At 41.8% G+C, this 11,691-nt stretch overlaps 2 protein-coding genes across 4 annotated transcripts; one reads left to right on the top strand and one right to left on the bottom strand.

Annotated features, from left to right (window-relative positions):
• On the top strand, window positions 1–3,475 carry pla2g1b (phospholipase A2, group IB (pancreas)). The gene is made up of 4 exons (XM_066644584.1): window positions 1–34; window positions 1,035–1,185; window positions 1,743–1,870; window positions 2,940–3,475. Exons 1-4 carry the CDS (start codon window positions 1–3, stop codon window positions 3,074–3,076), a joined length of 450 nt encoding a protein of 149 aa, XP_066500681.1. The 3' UTR covers window positions 3,077–3,475.
• Window positions 3,476–4,189: 714 nt separating this feature from the next.
• On the bottom strand, window positions 4,190–10,905 carry prkab1b (protein kinase, AMP-activated, beta 1 non-catalytic subunit, b). 3 transcript variants are annotated; one of them, XM_066643844.1, is made up of 9 exons: window positions 10,759–10,905; window positions 10,426–10,541; window positions 8,720–8,868; window positions 8,275–8,426; window positions 7,617–7,710; window positions 6,695–6,809; window positions 6,133–6,266; window positions 5,839–5,907; window positions 4,191–4,983 (listed from the first exon to the last, which is right to left on the bottom strand). In XM_066643844.1, exons 3-9 carry the CDS (start codon window positions 8,864–8,866, stop codon window positions 4,906–4,908), a joined length of 789 nt encoding a protein of 262 aa, XP_066499941.1. In that variant the 5' UTR covers window positions 8,867–8,868; window positions 10,426–10,541; window positions 10,759–10,905; the 3' UTR covers window positions 4,191–4,905. The 3 variants fall into 3 exon arrangements, with proteins under 3 accessions (XP_066499942.1, XP_066499941.1, XP_066499940.1); XM_066643843.1 differs by lacking the exon at window positions 10,759–10,905 and having other exon boundaries at window positions 10,426–10,561; XM_066643845.1 differs by lacking the exons at window positions 10,426–10,541; window positions 10,759–10,905 and having other exon boundaries at window positions 4,190–4,983.
• Window positions 10,906–11,691: the final 786 nt, after the last annotated feature.

Raw genomic sequence — 11,691 nt, 5'->3', positions numbered from 1 at the left:
ATGCAGCTCTCCTTGATTCTCCTTGTAGCCACAGGTGAGTCTAACAGACTCTACTCTTCTGGGAAGGCTTTACACCAGACAGGGGGACGTTGCTGTGATTGCTGTGAGGATTTGATGGCACACAGCCATTCAGAACATTAGTGAGGTCAGGTGCTGATGTTTAAGGATTAGTTCTAGACCCCAGCTCATTCCAAAAGATTTGGATGAGTTCCATCACTTCAGAGAACAAAGTTCCACTGCTCCACAGAACACTGCTGAGACACACGGTGCTTCTCCACTGCGTGGTACCAGCTCAACTCGGCTCTATCCACTTGCAGCCTGGTTTTCCGCTATAAATCCCCCCTCAAGCCCTGAAATGTATCAGTGTCGTCTCTAACCCCGTCTCTAAGGGGAACGGTGGGCTTTGGAAACCACAACAACGGCGGCGGTAACGTTAAGCGGTGTTTACTCATGGTGTATCGGCGTGTTGTTGTTGTTTGGGACTGAACACAGCTCCGTCATCAGTTCAGACAGATCAGTAGAGTTTGTTCCTTCCTTGTTGCAGCGTCCAGCTCTCGCTGGATTCTTTCGTCGGCCACCGATCCGAGGAGCGTTCGAACCTCTTCAAAAGACCACGGCGTCATTTTACGAGCTGCCGTCGTGAGTCGGATAAAAACAAACGTGATCTCTGCTGCAGCTGGAGATTTTACAGATGGAGAGTTGGTGCTGGTCGTCTGCGTTGCGTGGCGTAGAGTGACGACTCTCTCTGGACGATCAGCGCTCTGCAAGGTTTACACGCCACGGTTTAGTCCCTACTCGACTCGCTCTGAACCACGAGAGAACAGCCACTAAACAAGAACCCGCTTCCAGAACCAGCACCTGATTCACCTGGTGGAGGAGAGTAGTACAGCTGAGTAGGGACCATGCAGTGGAAAAGCACCAGTGGTGACCTCAGGCTCATGTGCAGCTGCTCCAGAGTGTTCTGTGTTCACTTACAAAGATTTTAATATCCGTGAGGTTGTAACTCAGCAGGTATTTTTGAATTCTTCTCACAGTGAGCGCAGTGCGAGGGGCTCCTTATGCGTTGTGGCAGTTTGGGAAAATGATCCAATGTGCTCAGCCCGGAGTTAACCCTTTAATCTACAACAACTACGGCTGTTACTGTGGGCTCGGAGGGTCCGGCACACCCATAGACCCCGTGGATGGGTAAAGAAACAGAGTCTAACAAACACTGCAGAAAATCACACACGACACAAGGGCCATATGCAATGTTTGGATTTACAGAAGTTACTCTTCTACGTGTTACGTTTTACAGATTTACACTAACACAGAGGTAATGTGTAACAGAGTGTTGAGTCCCTACCTGAGTGGGGAATCAAACCCCATGCTTCCATGTGGAGACCAGTGGGGTTATACCACCTCAGCAGAATCACTGTAGGAATGATATATACATATTTTATTATTAACATTAATATTAAATAATGATTAAATGAAACCTTCTCAAATCTAAACAAACGTAAATGATTATACAATAATTAAATACATTTCTGGACATTTTGGGTTGTAACTAGTGATTTAAAACAGATTTAAATTGAAATGAATAATTCTCCATTGTGTCTCATGAATAAAGCCTGAACCGATCAAACAGCTTCAGTAAGTTCTTAAGAACATCCACGTGTTTAGATTGACGTCGTGGACACGCTGTGAGTTCAGGAGGTGTTTTATTTGTTGCTGTGTTTTAAATCATGTTCTCTGATGTTCAGGTGCTGTGAAGTGCATGATAAGTGCTATTTAAACGCTAGAAAACTTCCAGAATGTCCCACTATAGTGGACCTGCCGTACGTCAAAGTGTATGACTACACCTGCTCCAACAGTAGAGTCACCTGCTCAGGTGAGACACAGCAGCAGTTTGTGGTGTAAACCACATATCGTCACTGTCCTAATAACAACGTCCATCCATCCATCCATTATCTGTAACCGCTTATCCAATTTAGGGTCGCGGGGGGTCCGAGAAGGATACGTCTTTCTTAACTTTCAGTGGAATCAACGTAAGAAGGTGTTATTGAGAGTGATTTTGGAGCGTTTCTATTGGTCCATTCATGATGTAATATTCACAGTGTGGAGAACAGCTGCTGTGTTCAAATGTTGTAGTAAAATAAACATCCACAAACACAGAGATACATGTTCTCCTTTAGACAGCTCATGGTATTTCTGACGCCCACCAGGGGGCAGCCGTGTTTATTATAGGTTTAGTACGGCGCTAATTCAGAGCCAGGTCACTCAATGCTAACGTTAGCGTTAGCCTGAATAATTACAGTTCAGAGAGAAACCAGGGCTTAAAGTGGACCAGAACGATACCGTGTACAGAGCAGAATTACAGCAGTGTTCATTAATAATTAAACACTTCTGACCCGCAGTTTCACACGTAGTAATGTGAGCACAAATTCACTTTTGTTTTCTGAAGTTTCTCCCTCAGAAATAATGTCAAAAGTGAGGGCGGGAACAGGACTCTCCCAACTCCCGCTTCAGCCCCGGGGTCAACGTCAAAGTCTGTGATGACAGGGTTATTTTAGTTTAAAACCTAATATAATATTAATACGATATAAATATGTAGCTTGTGAATGAACGTTCTGCTAATTCTGACTAGTGCTGCTAACTGCTAACGCACAGGATTGTGGGAAGTGTAAAGCAGCGGAGAACGTCTACACTGCCTTCAACAATGAGGCAAATGGAGGACCTTCAGCAGACAGTTTTATACAAACACTCGAATTAGACACAAGTCAGAACCATTCTCCTCCTCAGTACAGTGTCTTCAGGACGTTTCAGACACTTTCTGAGGGTTTGTATGTGATTAAATGTAAAGAAAATGTCTTATTACATTAAACATAAATGACCATAAATATATATATAATTTGTGTTTTAGAAACGTGTTTAAAGTGTTGTGTTTTTTGTGTTTAAAGGCTCCAATGATAAATGCCAGGCCGCGGTGTGTGAATGTGATCGAGCGGCTGCTCGTTGTTTTGCGGAGAATAATCACAACTACAACTCTGAGCATAAAAACCTGGACCAGAACCTCTGCAAAAAACAACAAAACTGACCTCACAGCTGGAGAACAACATCTTTAACCAGTGACCTCTCTCCTCTCTCCGTCATTACATCGAAACAATGAACCCATCTTAAATCAAAGGGTCTTTGATCTAGTGGAGATGAATATTAATTAGGGGATGTTTCTTAATTATATTTAATTGTTAGTGTCTTATTCCATCGACAGAAAAATGTTTAAAACTTTTTTTAAAGAAACGTTGCTTGAAACAATTAATATTTATGAAGAAATCTGTAAAATGTGAATAATCTTATAATATTCTTACAATAAGTTCATAATGAGAAACATTAGAGCCATCCACTTGATTTAAGACCATTTCTCTGAACGAGCTCCTGTTCTGAGGTGTGTTTCTTCCATCATTTACTTGCAAAATAAATAGACAAAAAAAAATTAAATAAACGTTCTACGAAAACAACCATGGCCTCGGAAATGACCTGCAGCTGGTGTGTGTGTGTGTGTGTGTGTGTTGTGGTTACTTTATTATTGTAATGAAAGTCCTGTCTGGTTTCAAACAGCGTTTTAGTTCTGAGGCCTATATTTGAGTAAGAATCAGTCTCATCACATTCCCACATCAGCCATAACATTAGACCACACTGTTTCTGCCCTCACCAGTCACTCTGTAGTCCACCTGTTGCTCTGCATACTTTATTACCCACTGTTCCTCAGCGCTGCAGTGACACTGACGTGGTGGTGGTGTGTTAGTGTGTGTTGTGCTGGTGTAGAGTGGATCAGACACAGCAGTGCTGCTGGAGTTTGTTTACATCCTAACAGTTTATTTATTTATTTATTTAAACACATCTCCACAGTCGAAAACGTGACAAAGTGTTTTTCAATTTGTAGAAATACTCACTTAAATGTATAATTATAGATATTTAAAAATAAACATTACACTTTTAAAAAACAAAATATAAATTAATATTTCACGAAAATTAACTGTAAAATATTTGATGAAACGGACTCTTTACAGGTTTGTTGTTGTAATTAAATACAAAACAAACCCAGCGATGGTTTTTGGACCTTACACCTGTGACACTTCAGCACCAAACACCAACACCGGGGAAAGAGTGTGGTCTTTTTAAAGTAAAATCAAAACTATATTAAAATATACCAAGTGTTAATTACCAAGTGTTTATTTGTTGAAAGATAATTAACAACAGGCCAAGTTCATTTCACAGGCGAATAATTTAGAACACAATCAGAAAGAGTGCATTAATTTGAGCAGAAAAACATTTCAGTTTATTTTTGTTCAGACCTTTGCTCATCACTGCATCAGTTACAAAAAAAAAACCCCTCAAACAATACTTTGTCCCTGAATTGGTTCATTTTTACAAGAAAAAACAAAACAAAACTAGGTTTTAATTACATTTCTGCAGCACAACTGTCCTTTAGACGCTTTACTCTTGGTCCGTCGGTTTAACACCGGGTTCAAAACATCAACACACTTATTAAAGTCATAAATCATGTTAAATCTTAGTGATATCTCTATTATTCCTCACCACAGCGGCGTGAGGATGTTATTCACCTGTTTATAGTTTTCACTTGAAGATGAACTTTGAGGAAAATCTACTTTAGTGCTCAGTTTCACCAAGGCTTCACTTCAGGGATAACTTCTGCCTTGTGGTGTTTTGTTTTCTGGGAAAAGACATAAAAAATGCAGAAACCTCAGATGAGTAGAAGGGGTTAATACGAGTTCAGTGGAATAATCCAGCGCACAAGCTTTCTGGGGATTTCTGGTCTCAGTCTTACGACACGCCACTTCCTGTTTGAATAGTGTTGATACCGCAGACAGGTGCTTGTTTCCCAGCTGACAGTCTGTGGCTCTCTCAGATCGGCTTGTACAGCAGAGTCGTCACATATTTCTTTTTGTAGCGATGTGTGGCGCTTAACACCATTACACCGTCCTATAACAACACAAATACAATCAAATAAATGCAGTGAAATTCTGCCCTTTAAACAGAGGCCCTGTCCACTTTATTAGAAACACCTTCTACAACACAGTAAACAACAGACTTCACAGCTATTTCAAGTGATTTTACCAGAGAAAGCGTCTTATAAATAAAACTTTTTCATTCTTCAAATGGATTTAGATTAATTCAATCTGTCCATGAGGAGTGTGGTGTGTTCTCCCTGTGTCTGCGTGGGTTTCCTCCGGGTGACTGTCCGTGAGGAGTGCGGTGTGTTCTCCCTGTGTCTGCGTGGGTTTCCTCAGGGTGACTGTCCGTGAGGAGTGCGGTGTGTTCTCTCTGTGTCTGTGTGGGTTTCCTCCGGGTGACTGTCGGTGAGGAGTGCGGTGTGTTCTTTCTGTGTCTGTGTGGGTTTCCTCCGGGTGCTCTGGTTTCCTCCCACGCTCCAAAAACACACGTTGGTAGGTGGATTGGAGACTCAAAAGTGTCCGTAGGTGTGAGTGTGTGTGTGAATGCGTGAGTGTGTGTCGCCCTGTGAAGGACTGGCGCCCCCCTACAGGGTGTGCTCCTGCCTTGTGCCCAGTGATTTCGGTTGGGCTCTGGACCCACCGCCGCTCTGAACTAGATAAGGCTCACAGAGAGTGAATGAATGAACCATCTGAAAACGGACTAGATTTATGGTGACGGCACACGTGCTTTTGTGAGTGTAAGTGGTCTTTTTAAAAGTAAAATCTCAAGATAGGGATTAAGAAAGTTTGTTCTCCAGGCTGTTCTCTGTGGTAGTTGTGAACCTGGTCCAGAAAGAGAAGAGTTTATTTACACAGCGTGGGTAACAGCTCTTAAGAGTCGTACCTTGATGGAGAGAGCGTAGAGGTGGTTCAGCATCACATGATTGGGTTCAGGAAGCAGAGTCGGGTCACACTGTTTATCAAAGTAAAACAATGGGTTTGTTACAAAAATATTCAGTAAAGTATTCAGTAAAATGTTGATTCCCTGAATCACTTGCTGAATTGAATCGACTCATTTACAGGTCAGGGTCCTCTTAGCTTTTAAAGGCTACTGCAGCTTTATTTCTGATGGAACACTGAGCTTTAAGTCTGAAGTCCTGTTTTATTGAATGGTTTTAAGGTGAATGATGACACTCACTGAGACGCCCGTGTCTTTATTGAGCAGAACCTGCAGGAGGTGCGGAGGGAGGAAGGGGGGCGTTCGGAGGCGATCCTCTGCTTTATTGGAGTAAGGCTCCTGAGAGTACGGTCCGGGAGGAGACCCAGACACATCTGTGACACAAGATAAAACACACCTTTTTACTCTTACGTGTTACATAAAGGTCACCCACCAAAATCACTCATTCATTCATTCACTCATTAATTCATTCCCTCGTTCACTCTGTAACCCTTATCCAGTGCCGGGTCGCGGTGGGTCCGGAGCCGACCCAGAGTCCGTTTCCTAAAAAACTCAAATTGTGTCAAAGGAATTTTACTGATTCTTTAAAAAAAACATTAACGAGGAATGTTTCTTTTTGAACGAACAGACGTCTTTTAAAGTGCTACGCAAAGAAATCTCTTTAGAACAGGGATTTTTAGCAGTTTACATTTGTGACGAGGGAAAAATGATGTAAATTTGTACAAATAACACTCTTTTGTATCAAACCCTCACTTTAAAATCTATATTTTTAAATAATATAAAAGCTCTAACCCCCTCTGACCTGAGAGATCTGCAGTCTTCTCACAGTCCGTCTTCAGTGCGTCGAAAACCTCGAAGTCCGTCTTCTTCACGTGGATGACGTTGTTGACGGCCCCTGATTTACTGGTCACCACCGGCTGAGGGACATTAGAGATCACAGCCGTGCAGTAAATCTCCGTAATTAATGTGATGTTTCATTATTTTGACCTTGTTTCTGAGATAAAGTGGATCTTAGATCGTTTCAAAACAGGTCCAAGGACAGATTCTCTGGTACATTCCTGCCACTAGGTGTCAGTACAACAGCAGTTCATTTGAAGCAGCTGCAGAGGATTTCTGTGAATTCTCTCAGTGACATCAGTTCTAAAAAGTGCTGTACAAATAAATTAGATTTGAACTACTGCAGAACAACAACAACACTATAACAATGAATATAATTAAAAATAATAAGTAAATCTCTCAGAAACAATGTAAACAAAAATAACTAGACTTTAGTTTTTAAAATATATAAAACTCTTTAATTATTTAAAGTTAAAACGTCACCTTCTGTCTGTAAATGTGGTGTATGTGGTGTGTATGTGTTAATGTATGTGGTGTGTATGTGTGTGTGTGTGTGTGTATGTGGTGTGTATGTGGTGTGATAAAACGGTCTTGTGTTTGACAGAAGTGTTAGGGTTAGGGCTCAAATAAAGTGTAAAGAACATTTTAGAAACTCTAATTAATCTGGAATTAATCAAAAAACAAAGATACCATTAAAACCCCCACAGGCCAAAGGCTGGGACCTGGCTTCGCTGAGGGCTCTGATGTTTACACAAGTGTCTCTGACTGTTTCACTGATAAAGTCACTGGAAAACTGAGAGCTCTCTCCTCTCGGCTGAAGCTCTGAAACTGAAGCGTTCTTATGTAACGAAGATGAACGAATACATTTTCAGAACGGACTCACGCACCTGCTTAGGATCCAGGGTCCAGTGTCCGTCCACGTAGAATTTATACTGGTGCTCGCCCTCAGGGAGGTCCACTATCGCCACAAAGTTGTTATGACTGAGAGAGAGAGAGAGACAGAGAGAGAAGAAATGAATGAGTGTTAGATGAATATCTTTTATTTGCACGTTTGTTCTATACTTTAATTTGTTTTAATTATCCACAGATGCTCAGGTCTCTTATAAATGGAGCACATACCCAACGAACGAAGGAGACACAGAGAGAACCGCGCTCAAACAGCGAGCGCTGGAGAGGGATGAGGACGTTTACAACAGCAGAGGGCTTCAGCTTTCCACATTTATTTCATATGTGGAAGGTTTGGATACAGAGGGCAGACTTCACACTGCTCTGTTCTGCTCTGTACTAACACACCCTAGAGTGTGTGTGTGTGTGGTGCACTGTTCACTATGATGCTAAGCAGTATTTCAGTACGCTGAACTGCTTATGTCCATGCATCAACCTTCCTCTACTCATTACCAAGCCCTTACTCCACTGCTGTGAACCCACAGCGCCCCCTACTGGTTCAAACACAAAGAACTGATTCAGATCTACTTTTACCAGAAAGGGAAGGCAGGTCTGTTCACTTGCCATCAGTATAAAATCATCAGCGCTGCTGAGACCTACCTCTTTGAGAGGGGGATCTTGCCCGTCCAGTTGTTGAATGATCCGGACACACAGACGTCCTTCCCCGGTCCTGACCACCGGAACACAGTGGGCCGCTCCTCTGGGGGGGCTTTAGAGTCCGACTCCAAATCTCTCTGCCACGCCAAAAACTCCTGAGAGAGAGAGAGACAGACACAGAGAGAGAGAGAGAGAGAGAGAGAGTTAGTTCTCCATTTTCTCACATTGACATTTCTGTGATGATTTAATGGCATTCAGCCACATGAGCGTTAGTGAGGTTGGGTTCTGATGGCGGAGGATTAGATCTGGACCTCAGACACACTACAACTCCACTCCAAAACGTACACAGCCCAAAGCTGAGGGGCTTTATTCAGTTTAACCCCCACTCTTCTGTCAGTGTCAATAACAGCTGCCTGTTTATGTCTCTAACCCACACAAAGAGAACTACCTTGGCATCATCTCCTTGGAAGAGATCACCATCTTCAGTGCTGTCCATTAATATTTTGGGTCGTGCTCCATCCTTTGCTCCACGGCTCTCTCTCCGAGGGGTTTTCTCTCCCTGAGACACACTCCTCTCACTGCTGGCGTTACCCATCTCTAAAAACAACAACAACAACAATCAATACAGAGTTAAACTTGTTTAAATGTCATATTCTTAATTATAAAAAATCTGTAATTAGCCACGCTCCCAGGTCACATTTAGAGTTACATAGTGTAGCTAAATGACAAAAAAGCATCTATAATGTCATATGACCACTGTGTTATCACCAGTGGCTTTTAGTGGTGGGCGTCTGGTTCCATTCACAAGCACCATGAACAACTCCGACTCCCCCAGTAAACAATTAGCCGTTGATTCAACGTTGAAATAACGTAATGACTGCCGTCTAATCAACGTTCTCTTAAGGTTGAAAATGAAAGTTGAAAAGACGTCCAAACACAGACATTGAAAAGACGACTATTAGACGTATTTTGGACGTCCATTGACGTTATTAATTGGTCCCGATATAAATGACTTGTATAAAACGCGTTTTGGACGTCCACTGACGTTATCGATCGGTCACCACTTAACTAACTTATTAAGATGGATTTTGGACGTCCACTGACGTTTAAAATTTGTCCTTGACGGACAGACTACTTTTAGACCTGTTTTGAACGTCCAGGGACGCTCCTTGTTTACTGGGCGGTTACTTTCTCCCGTGACTCTGTTTACGCCTCAGGTTTGTAGTTTTCCTGAGAATTTTAAAAACCGTCTGGAGTTCCCCTTTAACTCTGAACTTTGACCGACTGCACATTCTCCAAAGATTCACCGACAAACAACACAAAACAACACTGTACTTTTGAGTGAATTTCAGACTGGACGATACATGAGGGGAGAATAACGTTGTGAAAGGAGTAATAAATAATAAAGTATCTCCTGCGCTATTGAACTTTACTGAATTCTTCATTCCACCTTAAATATTACACAAATAATTCTGAAACCTTAGCTACACATTAAACGGCACAGTTAGTTACTAAAGACACTTCTTTCAGCATTTTACAAACACAAACGGCTTTTTCTTCAATTCCTCATTTCCACCTTAAAAGGTGAAGCAGTTTCAATGTGTTTTGCCCCATTTAAGGTGGAATGGAAAAATAATTAGGGAGATAAGTAGCTAAACACCGCTGTAATTATTTGGTTATTCAAAGCTGGCGGTTTAACAGCTAAATGTTGCCACAGTCACCTCTCAAACCGAAGCTCCATTTAAGGTGGAACGGAATATTGAGAGTGAATAAACTTGGTGAATGTCACTGAAGTTCATCAAAGTTCTTATTGGAATTTCCTTTGCTCCTCAGACAACAACGTATCGTTATTTTCAGACTCAATAATCATCAGCTCAAATACTTACTTTGACTACGTCTTTGTACTAAAATAAAGGCTTTTATTGGCTATTGGCCGGTCCACCTTAAATGGCGCAACAGTTATGAATGGAACGTTTAAGGTGGAACGGAGAGTTTGATTTAAGAAGCCAAACTCACTCCAGTAGTTTAAGATTTTCAGCGGTTTTTATTCATTCGGAGACCGGTTTATATATATTTTACAGCTGTAGGTCACAGGTAAAAGTCTTTCTATGTGTTTGTAACTGCTGCAGGTTTAGGAGGTGTGTATTCTCTTACCTTGTTATTTCTTGGTCTCTCTCTCTCTGTTCCTCTCACTGCTCCATGTTCCTGTTCCGGCCTCAGGCCCGGGGCTGTTCTCAGACTGATCCCCGACTGATCCCTGAGACACGGCTCTGAAATGGACCAGTACTCCTCTTAAATTCATATAAATGACTTTATTTACCGTTTGATGTTGTTACATTATTTAATTTTACCACAGTGAGACTCAGCTTTCAGTTAATTACTTTCAGCCAAAACAATTTAAAATAAAAGTCGTCAGTTTTATAAAAAAATAAAATAATTATAAAAAAACAACAGTAACGTGAAGAAAAGGGGAAAACTCATAACAACCATGACTTCTCAGTTCAGCCAAATATCTGAGGGACGTCCTGTTCCACAGTCCTCAGTTTTGGGCTTAAGTCTAATATCTCACTAAATTAACTACAACTGACCCAACAGCCTTTTATACAGAACCAGACCAACACCAGCACCACTCAATCTGTGAGAGAACTGCAGATTTAAACACATCCACAGCTGCTTGTGTTCATCCTCTCACTGTGAGATCCACAGCTCAACACCGTGGGTCTGAAAGGACACGGCACTGGAGAGAAGCTGAGGATCTTTCACAGAACAGTGGCCCAGCCCCGAACCCCAGACCTCAGCCGCACTGAATGAGCTTGGGACGTCCTGGAAACGTATGGACGCTGAACTGTATTTACATATTTACATTTAAAATCTCCCATAATTCCTTTCAGAAATATCTTTTCTAAACTGAATAATAACACTGTTGTTTTCGTGTCTGATTGTTTGTGTTGATCGGTCGTTAATGAACAGACAGTGAGGTGTGGCTGTGTGAGGTTCTAAAAGCATTCTCACGGCTATCTGATTACAGTGGATCACTGCAGGTAACGCTACACTGTGGGAAACAGCCCCTGACCAGTGACAGTGAGCTTTTATAAACACACACACACACACACACACGGACTGATTCAGATCTTTTTGTCATTATTGTAACAGTAATTTAGTGAACAATGAGGTACAGTTGGGTGTAAAGTCATGTGCCACTAGTTTATTTCATTGTTGTGTAAAAACAACCATAAAGTACAAGTTATTTGTTCTGGACACATCTGAGTGGAGATTAGACCAGGTGTGAACACGAGAAACTCAAGGGAAAATCAGCGAGGATCTGAAAGGATGTGGAGAGAAGAAAAAGGAAATAAACACAAAAGAAGACTGGAGTGCACTTTAATGCACTGCTTGTCACTGAAATCTCTGGGATCATGG

The sequence above is a fragment of the Hoplias malabaricus genome, chromosome 14 (genome assembly GCF_029633855.1).
Source record: "Hoplias malabaricus isolate fHopMal1 chromosome 14, fHopMal1.hap1, whole genome shotgun sequence".
Classification (NCBI taxonomy): domain Eukaryota; kingdom Metazoa; phylum Chordata; class Actinopteri; order Characiformes; family Erythrinidae; genus Hoplias; species Hoplias malabaricus.
Note: the sequence above shows the minus strand (reverse complement) of the source record. Positions and strands in the feature narration are given on the sequence as shown.